The sequence below is a fragment of the Haplochromis burtoni genome, unplaced genomic scaffold (assembly GCF_018398535.1).
Source record: "Haplochromis burtoni strain Fernald_Lab_line unplaced genomic scaffold, NCSU_Asbu1 Contig_528, whole genome shotgun sequence".
Taxonomy (NCBI): Eukaryota; Metazoa; Chordata; class Actinopteri; order Cichliformes; family Cichlidae; genus Haplochromis; species Haplochromis burtoni.
The window spans coordinates 253,367-275,140 of NW_024582889.1; the positions used below are offsets into that span (position 1 = coordinate 253,367).

Below are 21,774 nucleotides of genomic sequence, written 5' to 3' on the forward strand. Positions count from 1 at the left end.
GTGGGGGAACTTGCACAATCGGTGGCTGACTAAATACTTTTTTGCCCCACTGTACACACATACACACACACATACAGTGCTCAGCATAAATGAGTACACCCCCTTTAAAAAGTACAAAATTAAACAGTAGCTCAATGAACGAAAGAACAATATCCAAAATTTTCACAAGGCTGAGTTTTACTGAACACTTGTTTAACTCCATAACATGAAATTAAGCTTAATAATGTAACTTAGATCATAAAATCTTCAGTTTTACTCAAACTGGTTGAAGCAAAAGTGAATACACCGCACAACATAAACTACTATATCTAGTGTTTTGTATGACCACTGTGATTTTCAAGGACAGCACCAAGTCTTCTAGGCATGGAATGAACAAGTTGGTGACATATTGCAACGTCTATCTTTTTTCATTCTTCAAGAATAACCTCTTTTAGAGCCTGGATGCTGGATGGAGAGTGATGCTCAACTTGTCGCTTCAGAATTCCCCACAGGTGTTCGATTGGGTTCAGGAGACCTACTTCACCCTTCAATCACCTTCACCCTGTTTTTCTTCAGAAATGCAACAGTAGCTTTAGATGTGTGTTTTGGATCATTGTCATGTTGGAAAAGTGCGTGACGACCAAGTGTACGCAGTGATGGCAGCATCTTATAGAGCAGTACATTGTTGAGTTCATGATACCATCAATGAAATGCAGCTATAAACTATTAGTTCCAAAAAACAGTGATCTTTGTTTCATCACTCCGGTGTATAGAGTCCCATTAGTCTTCATCTTTTTCAGCATGAGCCCTAGCAAATTCTAGGCATGCTTTTTGTCCATGGTCTTTAGGGGAGGCTTCCTTCGTGGACGATACTCATGCATGCTATTCCTATGGAGTGTGCACCGTATGGTGTCACGGGAACAGTCCCTCCAGTTTGGCTTTCTACTGCTTTAGCTAACTGCAGTGAACTTGCATGGTGATTTTCTTCAACCCTTCTCATCAGAAGACGCTCCTGTTGAGATGTCAACTTAACTTGGACAGCCTGGACATCTCTGTACGATGGTTGCACTTCCATCTTTCTTAAAATTTTGGATCACTTTTGCCACAGTATTTTGACTGATATGTAAGGATTTGCTGATCTTCTTGTAGCCCTCACCTTTTTGTGTAAAGAAATGATTTCCTTTCTCAGATTTTCAGACATTTCTCTTCCATGTGGAGCCATTGCTGACAGCATGAAATGGGAAGGGCTTTTATTTGTTAAGTAATGCCCTTTTATAGTTACCTGTCTGCTGGACACCTCTTAAATGAATCATTAGACTCACTTGTGGTTTAATGCCTGTTAATTCGAATTGTGTAGTCTTAAGTGTGGCTTTTCTCCTAAGACTATAATTGGGGTGTACTCATTTATGCTGAGGTGTGTGTGTGTGAACAAACATCAAGAAGTCACATGCAAAGGGAGACCACACTATGGCACATGTTTAAACAGGGAAGGTTTATTTATTAAAATGATTTATTAATCAAATAGATCTAATCAGGGGCGATTCTAGGAGTGGAGCTTTGGGGGTGCTGAGCACCCAGAGAGCTGCCCAGCCAGGCAATAAACTTTACTCGTCACGATGAGACTTCTTCCCTGGCTCTTTCAGTCCCTGCATCCTTAAATGTCTCCAGTTGTCCCGTGTTCCCTCTGACTGTCTCCTTGGTGCATTTAAACCCCTGTTCCTCCCTGTGCTCATCGTCTGTTGTCTTCGTCTCCGTTATCAGTCATCATAATTTTACCATCTCTGTGCAAGTCTGCAAATTTCTTTATTAAATCATAAGATTCTTAAATTCATCAAGTCTCTCTGTGCCTGGGTCCTCGTCACAAAACATGACATCACTGTTTTGTACATTTTAACACAATTGGAAAGAAAAGCAAAACACTTTTTTGAAAAGTCTGTAACAAAACCATCAAATCTGATAAAGGTTATTTAAATGCTGCAAAGAAGAATGGATTGGAATAAAAAAATACATATCTAACCTTAATTACTGGGGGAGAATAATGATTGCATAGTGAGTAAAAAGTAAACAGTATAATACAGATACATAAAAAAACTCCTCCAAAACAGAATAAATTATTACAAAATATTAATAAAAAACTATAAAATGGAGGCAACTTTGCCTGTGGTAGAATATATAAAATGTATGAAAAAATCTTTACTGCAGACACTAATTTTACTAATTTAATAATACTAATTTTGTGTTGTAAGATTTATGAGTTTCATGCTTTCATAGTGGTACTTAGGAGAGCTTGACATTCTGTCACAGTAAAGTTTGAGAAACACTGATAAGTGTCTGTGTGCTTTTGGAAAACATTTAAAGCTGCAGTACAGAATCTTTGAAACAAGCTTAAAAATTTTTTAGAATATAAACAGAGCATCTGCTTCTCTTTACAGCTCCTCACTCCACCAGGGCTCTGTTTGGCTCTTTCTGATAGTGCGCAAATGTGATGTACGTACTGCAGCAGTCATACAGACAACTGGACGGTCCAAAAGTTGGCCTACCTATTACTGGCTGAGGTTTTAGTAGAGTTGTGGCTGAACCACATAAAAATATATCATTAATTTTAATCTCCCCAATCAATGATAATGTTATGTTGGAATGTTGTTAAAGAGGGTCAAAAATGTTTCAACCCAGTTTGTTTTGCAGATTCTGTACAGCAGCTTTAATATAGGGAGGACACAACTTCCAGATTGTGAGTAAAATCAGGTTTTTTCTCTTTTTGCCTGTCACTGTTCCCTGTCTGTTTTCTTACCTGGTTCTTCCTGACCTTGTACTTTCTCCTCACGTTCTCCTCTTTGGACTGACAATCATACACAAATAGATTTCAATTAGATGAAAAATTACATTAATATGAAAAAAATACTATTAAGATCACTAACAAAAAGTCCTCTCTCAGTGTACTTTCAACCAAAAGGCAAATAACCAAACCACATGAACATCTAATAAAAGATATAAACATTGAAACACTGATCCAACATTATTCTTGATTGACGGATCATTTGATTTTACACTTTTACCTGAATGTGGCTCCTTTTTTTGAAAAAACTTCCTTATATCCATTATGAACCTGGCTGTCTCTCTGTACACACACACACACACACACACAAGGGAGTTATAAGGTTAATGGGCATTCAGTCAGTTAGCTAGTTAGTATCCATTTCAAACAGGACAGTGGTAACAACAGCAGGCTAGGACAATTTTAAGTTTTAGATTTTAAATAGGCTGTATACATTTCAATGGGAGCAACAGGACGGTCAAATGTCGCTGATTTTACTACAGAGCAGGACGGATTGTAGAGTAGCAAACATCGACGTAAAACATGTTTTCAACACTGCTGGTTACCTGGTGTAATGTTTTTCAGTAAAAAGAAACATGGCCTGCCTCCTACCAACTATATAAAGAGTAACTGAAGGTAAAATGTAGCTAATATGCCCTGTTTTAAGCCAGGCACTTACACCTCTGCTCCGCTGCGTCTCAGCCACCATCGTTCTGGCAGGGGGGTATCTATACTTTTGTTCTTAAAATGTTACATCTCAACCAAGTACTGTATGCTTCTTATATTTTTAGTAGTAAATGGAGGGGAAACGTTCTTTAGCTCCACCTGCTGGATACCTTTAGGATTATTGTTTCCAAATTTTAACCCAGTGAAATCTAAATGGTCATGGTGAGGACCAAAACCCCAACCCTAAGTTTTTGCAAAGTGAAAAAGGCTTTTTTGGAAGAAATGTGAACAGTTTTTGATGCATGTGAGAATCTTTGTTTTATTTTCTTCGACTTCTTTCTCAGTTCTGGTTGAACCATGTCTGTGCAATGACTCTATTTCATTTAAACTTTAATATCACTAAGTAAAACGGTCCCAGGCATAAAGAGCAATGAAAACTAAACATTGAACACATCCACCTTTGTGCTTCCGAGCTGACTGCAGCTGTAATTGATCCAGCATATCCCGAGGCTTCTTGTCAGTATGACCATCTGGGATAATCTAGGAGAAAAACTCTCAGACCAAGCATCAGAAAGAGACTGCAGGTAGGAGTGAGCTTTTAAAACAGAACACATTGAACTCAATCAGCAGATTACTCTTCAACAAGCTCCCAGAGAAGAAAAGGCAAAAAACTATGGAAGCTTCTTTCTGCCACAGAAATCTTCAGTGCTGCCTTTATTACCTCCTTCAGCAATGGATATACTGGAACCATTTATTAAATTTATGAAAGGACAGGAGAAAAAGCCATCCCATAATTTACAGCAACGGATCATCCAAGACTTCAATGAAAACAATCAGCAAAACTGACAAGGTGGCGCATGGGGTGTGATGTCATACCATAAGTTGCTAAAATGTTTAGAAGTTCCAAAAACAACAATAAGAGCTGGACACAAAAGTCAACTTTGAACCTCACACTCTTGGACGAACATCTGATCAGCAGTTTATTTGCCAAGGAACCAATTTACAAAGCAGGGCTAATTACTGTGATGCCAGTCGCAGGGTGAGCGACAGGATTAGCATTGATATACAAAGACCCAGAGATTTCAATGATAACCACCTTTCTGCCAAGAGCGGCTCAAAACCCAGGGACAGAGTGATGCAGGCCTGATAACCAAAATAATGAGCTCAGGTTTTTACACCCATGTTTCTCTCTGAAAACAATAAAGCAGTGATCAATATATTTCTGATTTAAGGGTTTATTTCTGATAGAGGTCGCTGGTATTGTGTGAGGTCCTGAAGTATGAGGCACACCCAAATCATGTGTCCTGTGCTACGTATCATTGGTAACTATCACCAGATCACCTTAATAATGCAGAAATCTTAAAAAAAATTAGAGGATCATTTGGCAAATTCTGTTACTTAACCATTTCTGCTTTAATAAAATTCGATTTCGTTAGTATCAAAATAATCCAGCATCATAATATAAAGGAAAATGTTAATAGATGAAATGAAATGCTGAAAATGCTAATGCATTTTTTCTAAAGAAAAACAAATCATAATATTTTAAATTTGGCTGAGTGTTACTAAAACGAATGTCCGAGAAAATCCATGTCATGTGTCGCTGTGTGCAGGCAGGAGTAGTGGACCCAAAGTGCAGACTCACGGCAGGCAAAAGTGTACTTCAAACTCAGCTTTTATTGCTGGACAGCAAAAACGTAACAAAAATCCAAATAAACTTCTATAAGCAGGCAGACAGAACACACAGCATAAACAAGGCTAGATCACAACACGGACACAGAGAAACACAGGGCTTAAATACACAGAGGGAGCAATCAGGGAATGAGCAACAGGAGGGAAACACAGCTGGGGCAAATCAGGCCTAACGAGACAAAGGAAGCAAAGCCAGACGCATTTACATGAGACACAGACTTTCAAAGTAAAACAGGAAACATAACACAGACTGAACTTACAGACACAGACTCACAGGCAGGCACTACAGAGGGAACAGAGACGTGGGACCAGGGCAGACACAGACACGGAGATATAGCCGACAGGGGAGACAGCAACTAAGGATTACACAGAGACATAAACCATAAGACAGAACTCTAACAAAGAAACCAAAGACTGGAAATGATAAATAATATAATAAACTCAAAAACCCTGGGTCAATGACCCAGGCATCCTAACAGTCCACATTTCCTTATTTCTTTAGAGCTTGTGAAGCAATATGAACATACAAGGACAAGACTCAGCTATTTAAGTGTTTGATCTTTGCAGGCATTGACCTTAATGTTCACATCACTGGGATTATAGTAAATAATTGAAAAGGTTGAGGTAATGTTTCTAAACATACCCCACTGCCACCTACGGGTACTTTTTCAAAGACCTGTGAAAGTCTTCATTTTGAAAAGTAGGTACAGCAACTCCTGCCGTGACTTGCTGTGAGATCATGTGATCACACAGTATCTGTCTCTTCCTGTCAGTATAAAAGCTCTGAACACTCACGCCCCTCTGATCTCTCTGCCTCCTCAGCATCAGAAAGCTTCCTGAAACCAAGACAAAAGGTAAGAAGCTAAGATTCAAACTCAGACTAAATGATTTCACAAAAACTGAACCAAATTATTCAATAAATAAATCTAACAGTGTGGAAAGCAGGAGAAAAGTTATCATCAAAAACTAAAATACCTTTGATTACAGAAATCTTAAAGCAGGAAACAAAATATAAATGTGATTTATATTTCTATTTATAGATCTACAGATGTATTCATGAGTGAGCACAGTTCATTTTTGTACAAGAAACTGTAGAAACCTCGATGAATGCAGAAAGAACAAACTCTCAGTCTCTCAGTATCTCTCTGTAATTCTGACACTGAGTGATTCTGCACTCAGATGATGTGAGAGCGTCACAGAGGGGAACAACAAACACAGGTTCTGTATTTAAGTGTCCTCGTCAATATCAAATAAACACTCGATTTCTTTCCCTAGAGACCAACGCCTGTTTAAGCATCGCTGTGTGAAGACTCCTTCAGCCACATAATCACCATGGCAACAGAGTGAGTGACCACAACACTTCATTAGCTGATCCCTGGTAGTTACTCGCCTGCTGTTGTTCATCTTTAATTGTGGTCAAACAGCTTGTAGATGAATTACTGCCACCTTTAGGTATCAGTGGAACATGACATCCTCTGAGGTACCGTAGTAAAACAATGACAATACAGACAAAAAAAAAATAGATTAAAAAAGCAATCAGCACCTGACCACATGCACATCTCAGCTGCCACCACAGCTTTGAGTTTCCTGGACCAGTAACTCTGTTAAAAGACAGATATTAAGCAAAATTCAAATGTGTGGCACACCCGAAGGTGGAGGGTTTGTCCACCTTCAGCAGATCATCATCTGCTGTTTGGAAATGTATTCAGCCAACAAAAACATGCAAACTCTCGTATAATTTATGCATGAAGACCAAGAAAAACAGTGCATAGGTTGCTAATGTGAATCATTCAACATCGGCTCAGCTGCTCATTAGCGACAGACTGTTTTTGAGCTGTGTTTATGCAGCTCAAAAACATGAACAGAATCCGCCTGTACTTGGGCAAAGATTTGTGTCCACAAAATATAGTGAGTGTTCAGGAAAAATGTTAACATCCTGGACGAAGGATTATCATATGACACACTTATTTTACACAGTCGAAAAGCCTACACTGTAAGCAACATCAGCAGGCAAACTTTTCCAGATGACCTGAAGAGCTGAGCTGGATCATAGTTTACAAGTCAAGAAACACTCTGAAGCTGATGTTGGAGACCATGCAGGGAGGTGCTCAGTGTTAGTGATTGTCACGCAAGTAAAGGTTCAGTTCACAAAAGAATAATGAAAGAATCCATCTGCAGCCTTCCTGGTGGGTAGTAGACACTCTGTACCAAGGAAAACAGTGTTATCTTTACAGACTGCATACACATTAAGATTGTGTTATTCTGAAGCTGTCCTCTCAGTGGGAGGTTTTTGTACTTTGGAAAGCGATTATGTTCACCCCCTCATACTGATAAGGGTATTCTAATACAGTAGTTTGCCCACAGCAGACCTTTCCGACCTTCACATGGCTGCAGACATTGTTCTAGACAGATGTCAGACTTTGCGGTCAGCACCAGAATTCAGTCATCATGTTACAAAGCAACGGTGTTGTTTTAATGCACACAGAAGCTTTAGTATGCACAAGTTAACCCAGCTAAAAGTGAGAAACCAAATCCTTCCTGTCACGGCTCAGAGTGGGTGAAACTCAGAGCTGACTTTGCCAGGTGACTTTTGGGTTTGTTTTTTAACTGACATATGAAGAGGCATGTTTGAGATGCATTTCAGTTTTTAAAAATATTTCATTGCAAAGGGTACCATGAATCAAAAACAAGTTTGCAAATAATAGTGCACGTGAAAAACCAGGTAAAGTGTGTCCAGCCTTTGTGAGAGCTCACCAAATCGTAAACCTCATCTCTGCATCTCTGCATATTTGCTGCTGTAAAATTTTTCCAAATCCTTTAAAGTGCTATTAACATTCATCCTACCAGCTGAGCTCTGTGCAGACCCCAGTGCTGTATTTTTAATCTCAGAGGTTTTGTTTTTTTATTGTTTCACTTTTTTTAACGTTAAAATCTGTTTGTTTGCAATGATTTGCCTTCTTGTGTCTGATAAGCTTTAGTTGAGTTTTTTGTTGCAAATTCTGTGCTTCTGTTGACTTTGTTTATTTATTATCTTCACCTTGTAATGGAGCAGTTTGCAGGTGAAGCACATGCAATGAGAATCAGCACCTTTAAGTCTGAGGCCACAGGTCTCAGCCAGAATTGGGCAAAGTGCTCAAGTGGAGGAGTTTGAGTAATTTTACTGAAGTTAAGGGTCTTGTTCTTGAATGAGGAAATAGCAGAGCAGGAGGTTGACAGGTGCAATGAAGGGAGGCTCCGAAGTTGTCAATTTGCAGGTTGAGCGATATTTGGATCAACTATGGGCACAAGCACTGGGAAGTGGCTAAAACATTTAGATCAAGGATACTAGTGCCTGGGTTCTCCCTTAGAGATGGCGTGAGGTTCTCAGTCATTTAGGAGGGACCCAGAGTATGACCTGAGTCCGTTCTAAGGAGCCAGTTGAGGTGATATGGGTATCTGATATGGGTTCCTCCTGGGTGAAGTGTTACGGGCAAGTTCCACCAGAAGTAGAGGATAAACTCTGGGGGACGCCCAGGACATGCTGGAGAGATGACATTTCTCGGCTGGCCTGGGAACACCTGTGTTCTCCAGATAAGCCGAAGGAGGCGGATGGGGACAAGGTTGTCTGGGCTTCTCTGGTTAGGCTGCTGTTCCCATGACGCAGCTTCAGACAAGAGGTAGAAAATGTATTGATGGAAACTGTGTTTTATCATCTATTATATCACTTCTTTACTCCAAACATGCAGTGAGATCTACGCAGAACGATTAGTTTTAATAAGCATATAAGTTTGTATAAATTAAATAAATTTAATGAAAATGAAAAATTATGTACAAACACAAATGATGCAGACATATAATTTCATACTGAATAAATTGTTTGATTATTCTGCAGGATGAAGAAAAACTCATCGAACAGTGTGTGGATCAGTTCAGGACCTCCTGCTGTCTACAAGCTGAAACCGCAGAAAAAGAACTTTGGAACATTCACAACAGTCACTGTAGGTATAAAAAATCCAAACAAGACAAATAAAACCATCTTACTTGTGGGTGAAACAGGAGCAGGAAAATCTACTCTGATCACCGCTCTGTTTAACTACACCATGGGAGTGAAGTGGGAGGATAAAGTCTGGTTTGAGATCATAGAGAAGAACAGTCAGACACAAAGTCAGACTTCAGATGTGATCGTGTACGAGATCTTTGGTTTTGAAGATAAAACTCTTCCCTACTCTCTGACCATCATTAATACTCCTGGATATGGAAAAAATAAAGGGATTAAACATGATGAAATTGTCAGGCAAACATTATTGGACATGTTCCGATCAGAGGATGGGGTTCATGAAGTTCATGCAGTGGGTCTGGTGGTGAAGGTGGGGGAGAATCGTCTTGCTGACCGACTCACGTACATCTTCAACTCAGTGCTGTCTTTATTCGGAAAAGATGTGGAGAGAAACACTGTTGTTCTCATCACACACTCAGGGATTGGAACACCCACAACTACACTTAAAGCTTTTGATGATGCAAATATTAAATGTGTCAGAAATAAGGAAAATGTCCCTGTTCACTTCCTGTTTAATAACCAACAGAACCTCCTGAGAAAAAATGAAAATGAGTTTTTTCTATTGCACGCATGGAAAGTAACAAATACAGAATTACGTCGATTAAGAGAGTTCCTGGAGAAAACTTCACCTCAACAACTGGAGACATTTATGTTGAATGAACGAATCAGACTAACAGCCTGCATCCAAAACCTGCACGAACGAATTGAACTGACTGAACTGAAACAGTCAGAAATCCAACAGTTTCAACAAGCTCTGATGAATAAAAACCAGGAGAATAAGAAGTTCACTGTTGAAATTGATGAGGTCTACAAAGAGAAACGACTTATACGTGGTGGGTTTTATGAAGGAGCTGTCTGCTGTATGGTCTGTGAGGAGAACTGTCACTATCCTGGATGCACAATTGCTTGCAACCCTGAAACCTGTGAGGTTATGGAAGAGGGCCACTGCACTTCATGTACTCGTAGGTGTCCTACATCAAATCATGTGAAAGACAAGTGGAGGTATGTGACCAGTAGAAAGAGAGTTCAGGGAACCAAAGAGGAAATAAAAATGAAGTTTAAGAACAAAGGGAAACTTTTAAAACGTCTAAATGAGGTCATGAAAGTTCTAACCAGAGAGAAGTCAGAGTGGCTGGATGAGTCCTACCAACTTGTTGTCACACTGCAGCAGAACGTTAATTCAGTGTCAGCTTATGTACACGTGGAGTTCCTGATTGAGAAAATGAAGGAGAGAGGAGACACAGAGAAGGTCCAGAATCTGGAGGAGATGAGAAGCAGAGTGGATGAAAGAACCAGAGCAGCATTAAGGTATGTACATTCAACTAAAAGCACTTCAATAAGGAGAAATGATCTGAGAGATTTATTTAAGTACAGAGTTGAAGTAATAAACTGCTAATTGACAGACTGGAGTCCAACAACTGAAGGGACGTAGGGCAGGATCCCAGAGTCTAGATGGTGTTGGTAGAACTGAAGTAGCTGGACACTTAGCAGAAACTCTCTGTTGTGAGCCCTGAACACTGAGATTTAAAGCACAAACACCTACAGTTGATTGGCTGTGAGACGGTGGGCAAGAAAATAAGTAGACTAGAGTGAAAATGACTCTGGTCAAAATGAGCTGAATTTGACACTATAGGAAAGAAGAGTGAAAGACCAGACCTGCAGCCTAAAGAGCAGGAATGTATGCAGCTGAGTAACTACAAATTAGGGCTGGGTATCGTCTCTGATTTCTAACATCGTTTCAATTCACAAGGTCCTGATTCGATTCGATCCCCGATTTCGATCCGACTCGATTTGAATTGGGGACATTTTGCCTCAGACAGTCAGAAATATTATAATTCTGATCACTTATCAGTACATATTCATATTTTTCATATCTATAAAAAGAAACCTGATACTTGTGAGAATTCATCAGAGGTGTAAGCATCACAGCAGATACCTTTGTGTCAAAGTAACAATAAAACACAGAAAAACATGAAGGAGATTTTCCTGACCTGGTTTTTTATAGCAGATAACTTTAAAAATATTCTGCAGTAGAACAAAAATGAAAGAAAACCATGAATCAACATATCAACAGTAACTGATGCTGCTGAAGTGAAGCAGAGTAATGTTACAAATGTTTTTTTAGACACAGCTAAGAGTTTTGCAACTAAAAAGTCTAAATTTCTTTGGTATTGAACAGCAGAAATGAGAATTTCATTTTTCATTTTTGAAAAAAAAGCTGATGCGTAATAAGCGAGGGAATAATGGAGAAAACAGAGATTTGAGATGGGAAACTGTTTTAGTACACTGACAGAGAGAGAGAGAAAGAGCTGTGCAGGAAGTGTGATTTTATCATAGAAGCAAAACAGCAAAGATAAGAAGAAATTAATGACGATATTTATCAAATATGCAGCGTAGTTTCGATCTTCTTTTGCTGCTGGTTCAGTCAATTTTGGTTGGAGAGTGATGAGACCTGCAGCATCAGAATCTGTGAGATGTCAGCTTTCAGCCCCGACGGCATGTCTGCGTACATTTTGTCAGGTGAGAAAGCCGACATCTCGCAGATTCTGATGGGTCGGGTCCACGCATTGTGTTTACGTCTTTGCGTGGAATTTGTTTACCTGCTCTCTCCAAAAGTTGATTCTGTTCATTTGGACGTAGAGTTTTGTGGGAGAAACGTTTCGTCAGTCATCCAAGTGACTTCTTCAGTCTCAGCTGACTGCAGGTTTCCCCAATCTTATAAACAGTACATTTGCATAATGACTATGCAAATGTACTGTAGCCGAGCGTCTCAAGAGCCTATGTAAGGTTGAAGCTGCTCCATCTCTGGACCTGTGCCACTGTTTATTTTTTAAGCTAACTTCAGTCACACAGACTTGGAGAATGATTTCCCTAAATGAAATCTGTCGCAAAGAGTCTGCTTACCCAGAATCCTGCTTGTGATTGGTTTGGTTACTAGTAGATTACTGTGGTCATCCACAGGTTGTCTGGGAGATCCTGACTTTTCTATAATCACTCACCAACTGAGCAGCAAGACAACTTACAAAAGTGTCATTCAAACCAGAAATAGAAAAGGTTCACCTTCAAAGTAAAAGCTAGGTCTTTCATTTCAAAAGCAACAACTTTTACTGTGAAGGCAACATTCTCCATTTCTGTTTTTTTGTAGCACTCAGCTATTATTAGTTGGGAAGTGTTTGGAGACCAGTTAGCACTTCTTGTGCTAACTGTGGATGACTGTGGCAGTCTGCTCATGGCCAAAGCAATCACAAGAAGATTTTTTTGGACTCCTGACATGTAAATAATCACTTTAAGCAAGTAATGAGTCTATTTTTTTCTTCTATGCAGGATCAGTAACAGATTATCAGAGGATGAAAATGTTGATCTGATCTCTTCAGGATTTCCTGCTGTCTACCAGCTGAGACCAAAGAAAGAGACATTTGGAACTTTGACAAGAATGACTGTTGGTGAAAAAAATGTGATAAAAACAAATAAAACCATCTTACTTGTGGGTGAATCAGGAACAGGAAAATCTACTTTGATCAATGCTCTGGTCAATTACACCATGGGAGTGAAGTGGGAGGATGAAGTCTGGTTTCAGATCGTAGAAAACGTAAATACAAGTCAGACAGAAAGTCAGACTTCAGATGTGATCGTGTACGAGATCTTTGGTTTTGAAGACAAAACTCTGCCCTACTCTCTGACCATCATCGATACTCCTGGATACGGAGACACCAGAGGGATTGGATGTGATGAGATTGTCATTCAAAGATTATTGGACTTGTTCCGATCAGAGGATGGAGTTCATGAAGTTCATGCAGTGGGTCTGGTGATGAAGGCGAGTGAGAATCGACTGAGTGACCGACTGTCATACATCTTTGATTCAGTGATGTCTCTGTTTGGAAAAGACATGGAGAAAAGCATTGTAGCTCTGATCACACACTCAGATGGAAGACGTCCTAAAAATGCTTTTCAAGCTCTTGAAGCAGCCAAAATAAACTGTGCCAAAAATGAGAAGAACCAGCCTGTTTACTTCCTGTTTAATAGCTGCCAGCATGAAGACCGAACAGAGGAAGGAGAATACATGAAAATTGCTGGTCAAATATCAGAGAAAGGAATGAGAGATTTCACAGATTTTCTGGAAAAAACTTCACCTCAAAAACTTGGCAAAACTGTGGATGTTCTGAATGAACGGATCAGACTGACAGCCTGCATCCAAAACCTGCAAGAGAGAATCAAACTCACTGAACTAAAGCAGACAGAAATCAGACAGATTCAAGAAGCTCTGAAGAAACATAAAGAAGGGATGAAAAAACATCAGAATTTCACTGTTGAACTTGATGAAGTCTACAAAGATAAAAAACATATAAATGGTGGAATGTATTTAGTTTTTTATAGAGGAGCTGTCTGCTGTAAAGTCTGTGAGGAGAACTGTCACTATCCTGGATGCACAATGGCCTGGTATGCTAAACACTGTGAGGTCATGAAAGATGGCTGCTGCACTGTTTGCACTGGGAAGTGTCTTGCATTAGATCATGTGAAAGAAAACTGGATCTATGTGACAAAGACAAGAAAAATTCAGAGGGCTATAGAAGATGTGAAACAGAAGTACGAAAAGCACAAGGCAGAAAGTCAAAACACACTGAGCTTGTTGCAAAATCTTGAACGTGAAATGAACCAACTGACAGCAGAGAAGTCACAGTTCCTGGATCAGTCCTACCAACATCTTGTCAGACTGGAGCAGATCGCTCTGAAAGCTGATTCAGCGTCCACTATTGTCCACCTGGACTTCCTGATTGAGAAGATGGATGAGGAAGGAAACATGGAGAAGGTCCAGAAACTAGAGGAGATGAGAAGCAGAGTGGATGAAGGAACCAAAGTAGCTCTGCAGTACAGTTATAGTATGATCAAAAAAAAGTGAAAAAACAAAGATTCACTAAAGTTAAAAAAAACTTTTAATTTTTGATTTTGAGCTGTGGAGATACTTTAAACATCAAATCATTCGCTTTTTTGATAAATTTTTGTTTGATAAATATGGAAATTTGCACAACAAACCACACTGGTTTTTTTTTTAGGTCATACAAGATTTGTCAACTTAATAAATAAACAAATATAAATTTCTCTCCTTTCATCCCAGACTGCACCGTTATTAAGTTCCTCAGTCCTTTGCATCCATCCTTTACATTACTCCCATCTTGTGTCAGCAACCAGCTATTGATGCTGAAAGCACTTGTTTCATGCTCATAGGAAACTGTAGTCTCTGTTTTATGGGTTTGTCGATATCCAGGAGCTGGGTAAGCTGAGAGGTCCGCAGCTGTTTTCTGGTTGTTTGCACGTGCACTTTGTGGATAAAATGCTGATCTGTGCTTGTAAATCCTTGGTCTGTGTTCACTTCTCTGACATCAATTACTGTCTGCACCATGTGTGGAATAAACGAGATTCAGTGATTTTTCATCCCAACAGATGAATTTCCTCTAGTTAACCACATTTACTAACATGTGTGATGTAGAGTTTGAAAAAGTGTTTGATAACTTCTTTAATATTATTATACAATTAATTATATCATTAATAATATTATTATATATTCTATAATATTTCATATTAGGTTATGATGATGATGGAGAGGGGAGCATGTCTTGTCTAATAATACAGGCAAGTTAAGCAGGTGCAGGCTCAGCAGCACTTGTCTAATATGACACCATGTGAGTGATGTATGGATGTTGTTGTTTGAAAAAAACTCCACCTTTAATTTTTATTCATATTTTAATCTTCCAATAGCTAATGACAGTTAACCGTATCACATAATGCTCAAGCCTTTTAATTCAGCAGATTGTTTTTTCTTATGTTATTAATGCATTTTAATATTCTTAAAAATAAGCATAGCCTAGCTTTATGTAAAAGTCACTGCATGCAATATTTTAAAATTGTGTTCAACTAATAATACACGATTAATTGATGTACAGTAACAGTAGAAAGATCATTGCATGATGAGAGAGATGGGGACTAGAAATCCAACTTCAGCGTTTGTGAAGAGTCCAGTCCTGAAATCTGATCTTCTTTCATCTGATTGGATTCTTCATGTGTGTTCATGCTCTGAATGACTGCTTGAAATATTTCTGATGACTCAGGCTGAGTGGAAACATTTGGATCCTTTCATGTTAGATTTGTTCAAATTCTCTCTATTCTGTTGTTCCACATAAAATCATCTCCTGCTTGATGCACTTTTCTGTCAATCCTCAATAAAATCTCTGCTCCATTCAGCAAGTCTGCTCATAGTGTCTTCACTGGATCATCAGTTGTTTCTCTTTGTAGGTTCTTAAAAGTCAGGTCTACAAATACTTACACAATAGCACAGTAGCACACCTTTTGTAATTTGGCCTCTTTATAGCGACAAATTGTTCAAGTTAAACAACACTTTTTAATTCAAGAGGACGAACAATGATTTTGCATTAACTGTTTATGATGTTTACTTCTGTTAATCTTGTACAGATTTTGTTTTGTGCTATGGTTATTAAATTTAAATAAACAGTTTTTGTTGTATTCATATATTTCTTTTAGATAAAGTTATTAGGGACCGAGAACTGAGAGTGCGAAGGCCTTATTGTATCTGCTTCATTTATTATTATTATTATTATTATTATTATTATTATTATATGGCAAACTCTCCTGCATACAACAAGTCAGCCTTCACTTTACTACAAAAATATTTACTTTAGATGTCCTGGGACTGAAATTGCTCTGACAGCATTGTCCCACATTTATTGGTTTTGTTGAAAAGGCATAATAATGGTGTGGGAGCATGTGAGGTTGTAGGAGGGAGGAACTATCTCATGAAAGTTAATGTGCGGTGAGCTCCAGTCCTGCTTCACATACAGTGAAATAAGCAGCAGCTGTCAAACGTCCTGCAATGGCCTGAATGCAAACAGCAAAAAGTGTTGGTAAGAGCTCTGAGTTTGAAAAGAGGTTAGTAGTAATTAAAACTGATCATTATATCTGGATGAGGCTTTCGAGATGAAACATTTTGTTTTCAGTGCTGTTCAAAGGATTTGAAACTGTGACTCAGCAGCTTACAGCACTGCTGTGTCAGTCTCACGTTTAACAGCAAGAAAAAACTGAATCACAATTAAACTTTACACTGGGTATTTGTGCTTTGACAGGTGTAAATCCTGTACCAACCAACTGATGAAGACTGTTTACGGAGCTCTCAAACCACTTCCCTTTCTTTACTTCCTGCATGTGTGCGGTTTGATGTGAAAACAACTCAATGAGAACAATGTTCTCTGCTTAAACTGGCTCTGTTCACAGTTTGAAAACAGAGGATCTCTTAGATTTTCAGAACCCTTACCAAACAAAAGTGTGGTAGCAGAGTGTGCTGTCTACTTCACTCATTTTTGAACAATGACTGGCACAAATTCTTCTATAGATATTCTCTGGCTACACAGACCACAGGTTAAATATTCAGATTATCTGATCAGTTCCCAGACTAGTTCCTAGATTAGGCACAGATTAGGTGCAGGCTGATACGGTACAGGAACCTAGCAGCTGGTGGAGTCCTGATGTTGCATGATGCTCGCTGGAGAAGAGCCAGAACTTTTACATGTTTTATATCAATCACAGAGACTGAGTACATTATTTTAATACACACAACCTACATATAATATATAACTATAACATTATATATAACATCAGTTCAGTTCTCTATACATAATACTTACAGTATAATTCTTTTCTGTAAAATATAAACACATGGATATTGTCTGCAATTGTTATATTAATCAAATCAAATCAAATCACTTTTATTGTCACATCACATGTGCAGGTACATTGGTACAGCACATGTGAGTGAAATTCTTGTGTGCGAGCTTCACAAGCAACAGAGTTGTGCAAAATACAATAATGTAAACAAGCAAAATACAAGAATGTAAACAAGCAAAATACAAGAATGGCTACATCTGAAACTAATAAATATATGTACAATATATAATAGTATATGCATTTCGTATTAGTGACACGGACCTGTGTGTTTTATGTATTTATGTGTGTTTACAGTTTGTAAGCAGTTCACAAAGATCACTCTGATACCAAGAATTCGTTTGTGCCACCACAAACAAATACACCACCTGCCTCCTTCAATTGGCTACAGCTCAAAAGAGTGGAAAAAACTGCAAGACTACAGAAACCACAAGCTCCCGGTTACTGAGTCTGCAATGAGCACTTAAGTGACAGTGTGCACAATAAACAGGAAATATATATATTGAATAGCTAATGACAGTATCACATAATATACAGACCCTTTCCAAAAAATTTGAATATCATGGAAAAGTTTATTTATTTCCATAATTCCTTTCAAAACATTAAACTTTCATAGATTATAGATTCAGGTCCCACAACTTAAATGATTTCAAGCACTTAGTTGTTTATTTGTACATAATTTGGGCTTCCAGCTCATAAAACCCATGAAAACAGGATTTCAAAAAAATAGAATACTATGAAGACATCAGCCCAAATTTTGCAGGGCATGAATGATTTAAACTGAGTGTCACACATAATTCATCTACTACACAAAGAACCTGCACAGGTTTTTCCAGGTGTCATTAAATTGCTTCACTTTGATCCAATTGTTTCAGTTAGGTGCAATATGGGGAATACTGTAGACTTGACTGACCAGAAGAGCATCATTGATACCCTCCATAGGATGGGTAAGCCACAAAAGTTCATAGCTAAGGAGGCTGGCTGTTCACAGAGTGCTGCGTCCAAGCATATCAATGGAAAGTCTAATGGAAGGGCAAAATGTGGCAGGAGCAGATGCACCAGCAGAAGAGATGACCGTGGCCTTCAGCGGATTATCAGACAGAAGATTCAAGAATCTGGTAGAGATCCAGAAAGAGTGGAATGAGGCAGGAGTCAAAGCTTCAAAACCACTTCTGAGCCTGAGCCAAAGTCGCAAAGGACTCAACTGGGCCAAGGAGAAGATGGACTGGACTGTTGGCCAGTAGTCCAAGGTCCTCTTTTCAGATGAAAGTAAAGTGTGCCTTTCATTCAGGAATCAAGGTCCAAGTGTTTGGAGAAAGACAGGTGAGAAACAGAACCCAAGCTGCTTGAGGTTCAGTGTGAAATATCCACAGTCTGTCGTGTTTTGGGGTGGAATGCAGGTGTTGGTAAACTCTGCTTTCTTAAATCCAAGGTCACCGCAGCAGTCTACCAGAATGTTTTAGAGGATTTCCTGATTCCTTCTGCTGAGGATTTGTATGGAGATGCAGATTTCATCTTCCAGCAGGACCTAGGCCCTGCCCATACCGCCAAAGCACCAAAACCTGGTTTGATTGCCATGCCATCACAGTGCTTGACTGGCCAGCCAACTCACCGGACCTAAGCCCCATTGAGAATCTATGCGGTATAATCAAGAGGAAAAAGAGGTCCACCAGACCCCAAAACAAAGAAGAGCTGACAGCAAGCATCAAGGAAATCTGGGCTTCCATAACTACCAGGCAATGCCACAGGCTGATTGCTTCAATGCCACGGCACATCGAGGCAGTGATTAAGGCGAAGGGATTCCCAACCAAGTATTGAAGATTGACATATCATTTTGAAAATATCGCATTTTGATTAATTTGATGTGATCCTAATTTATTTCTTTTTTTCCTGCAAAAATGAGAAGTAAATGGTGATGTCTTCATAGTATTCTAATTGTTTGAAATCCTGTTTTCATGGGTTTTATGAGCTGGAAGCCCAACTTATGTACAAATAAACAACTAAGTACTTGAAATCGTTTAAGTTGTGGGCCCTGAATCTATAATCTATGAAAATTTAATGTTTTGAATGGAATTGTGGAAATAAATCAACTGGGCTAAAAACACCACAGCACTTTACAGGAAGGGCCAGTTTTTTCTCTATTTTTTGAGGCGACTGAGGTCCTTCAACATCTGCCAGAAAATGCTGAGGATTTTCTACGAGTCTGTTGTGGTCAGTGCGATCCTCTATGCTGTTGCATGCTGGGGGAGCAGGCTGAGGGTCGCAGATGCCAACAGACTTGATAAACTGATCCATAAGGCCAGTAAAGTTGTGGGGATGGAGCTGGACTCCCCCAAGGTGGTGTCGGAGAGGCGGATGTTGTCCAAGATAAAGACAATGTTGGGTAACACCTCCCACCCACTCCATGACATGCTGGTCAGTCACAGGAGCTCGTTCAGTGAGAGACTGAGATTACCGAAAAGCACCACTGAACGACACAGGAAATCTTTCCTGCCTGTGGCCATCTCCCTGTACAACACATCCACTTACCACACTGGTTACTGCAACAGCTACACCCTTCTTGCACATGTTCTTTTTCAGCTATTTATTAATAAGTGACTTTTATGTATATATATGCCTGTATATATTGTGCTATTCTTAGTTAGTGTATTGTCTGTCTTTGTTAATGTTTGTTTATAATGGAGCACTGTAATGAAAAATAATTTCCCCTAGGGATCAATAAAGTATTCTGATTCTGATAGATATGATATGAAACAAACCACTGCAGTGCAGTACCTGTAACACCTACAGCATGTTCTAATCGCTCTAATAGGATATTATGGTCGACAGTATCGAACGCTGCACTGAGGTCTAGCAGGACAAGCACAGAGATGAGTCCACTGTCAGAGGCCATAAGAAGATCATTTGTAACCTTCACTAAAGCTGTTTCTGTGCTGTGCTGAGCTCTGAAACCTGACTGAAACTCTTCAAATAAACCATTCCTCTGCAGATGATCTGTTAGCTGTTTGACAGCTACTCTTTCAAGGATTTTTGATATGAAAGGAAGGTTGGAGATTGGCCTATAATTAGCTAAGACTGCTGGGTCTAGAGATGTTTTTTTAAGCAAGGGGTTTAACTACAGCCAGCTTGAAGGTCTGTGGTACATAGCTGATTATTAGAGATAAGTTGACCATATTTAAGACCAAATCTATCTAAATAATGTGAGTAGAATAGGATGTGCTTAGGTTTACTTAGCTAATGGGGTGTAACTGTAGATTAGAAGAACAGGAAATATTTCATAAGTGTGTTCTGTTAGGATGACTTTGTCAGCTCCTGTTTAGAGGACAATAGTGGACTTTTGTTATTTTTTATATATATTTTATTAAATTTATTTATTTATTATCACTTCTATTTGTTGTGTCTGCTCTTCTGGGTTTCCTTTTAACAGTGAGTGCAGCTATTTCATAAAGTTTTAAGCAGCAGATGTGTTTGAAAAATAGCAAGAAACAAATGAAGGAAACCAACTGAAGCCATGCGTCGTATCTGAGACAATAACCAGGGTTAGACCATGTCTGACACCTCAATCATTTTTATTGTGTAACAACACGGCAGCAAAGGACATTTTTATTTTGTCCCGGGAATAAATCACTACCAGAACAATGTGCTGCGATCATGGTGGACGATAAATATTCATCACCAGAATGATGAGACAGAAACACAGAAGAGCCATTTGTAAAGGCAGGAGGTCACTGAGAGAAGGTACAGTGTTAACAGGCTGCAAGAAATATATATACAAAGTCACATCTGTCTCTATCAGTTATTATCCCATATCATACAAAAGATATGATACATATGTACAGAGAAGTGTCCAGGTTCATCCTGACCATCCACCTTTCTGACTGAAGATCGTTTCTGCCAGCAGGATCTTCATCAACACCACAACACTTAATGCCAATGCTATTTAAAGGGCCAGTTCTGTGTTTTTAGAGTTTCAGCTCACTTCATATTAATGTTATAAACTACTGCTTCATAAAAATGTGACTAAAGAAATCCCCCAAAGATCACTGTCATGGTTTCTTATTGTTTTTCCTACATTCCAGGTAGCCTCAGTCAATCTTTCAAAGTCAATCTCAATCTTTAGTTTATAATAAATACATTCATAAGCAGCTTGGTTTAGGAATCAATACAAGCCCACAATGACTTCTGGGGTTCCTCAGGGATCTGCTCTCAGTTCTTTATATTTCCAGTTTATTTTAATGTAAACAAAAACAAATATAAATCTAACAGCACACAGATGAAACACTGCTCACTTTACATGAATAAGTCAGCAGGTTTAAACTTGAACTGCCTACTTAGGATGAAAGAAACTAACGTTGGCTGCCTGGAAGGCAAGAAAGACCATCTGAAGCTCTAAAACATGACAACTTTGTAATAATGACCAGCCCAGCGGTTACATCTCTAACCCTAAAAACTGCTTTTTAAAAGGTCACTTCTCTTTTTCTTACTTCCGTAATCCATGTATGAAGCAAACACCTGTCAATATTTCCTTCAACAGGACACAGTAATGTGCAAAAGTCTTGAGCTGTCCTTAATTTGTTTATAATTTGCTTCAAAGTCAAAATTTCTTGTAATATTTGAATGTTTTCTGAACAGTATGTTAAAGTCGCGTCCTTAAGAAACAGTTCAGCAGTGACCTGAGAGATATAACACAATAACACCGTCAGTCATGGTCTGATCTTCTCAAAGCACAGAACGACATAAAAAGAGTGGCATCATCATCATCATCATCATCATCATTATCCACAAAAGGGAGAAACATCCAAAGAAGAGCTTTGAATGTCCTTCAAGGAGCCTGGAGAAATGTTCCTGTAGATCCTCACAG

The 21,774-nt window shown here is 38.9% G+C and overlaps 1 protein-coding gene across 2 annotated transcripts; it reads left to right on the forward strand.

Annotated features, from left to right (window-relative positions):
• The first annotated feature begins 5,615 nt into the window (after positions 1-5,615).
• LOC102291420 lies at positions 5,616-16,935 on the forward strand. Of its 2 annotated transcripts, XM_005947600.3 has the most exons (4): positions 5,616-6,003; positions 6,425-6,492; positions 9,021-10,493; positions 12,510-16,935. In XM_005947600.3, exons 2-4 carry the CDS (start codon positions 6,482-6,484, stop codon positions 14,080-14,082), a joined length of 3,057 nt encoding a protein of 1,018 aa, XP_005947662.2. In that variant the 5' UTR covers positions 5,616-6,003; positions 6,425-6,481; the 3' UTR covers positions 14,083-16,935. The 2 variants fall into 2 exon arrangements, with proteins under 2 accessions (XP_005947662.2, XP_042070130.1); XM_042214196.1 differs by having other exon boundaries at positions 5,616-6,492.
• The last annotated feature ends 4,839 nt before the right edge of the window (positions 16,936-21,774 follow it).

Coding starts and splice junctions, on each gene's coding strand:
- LOC102291420 (XM_042214196.1), top strand. Junction 10,494..12,509: donor AGAACCAGAGCAGCATTAAG/GTATGTACATTC, acceptor TCTTCTATGCAG/GATCAGTAACAGATTATCAG.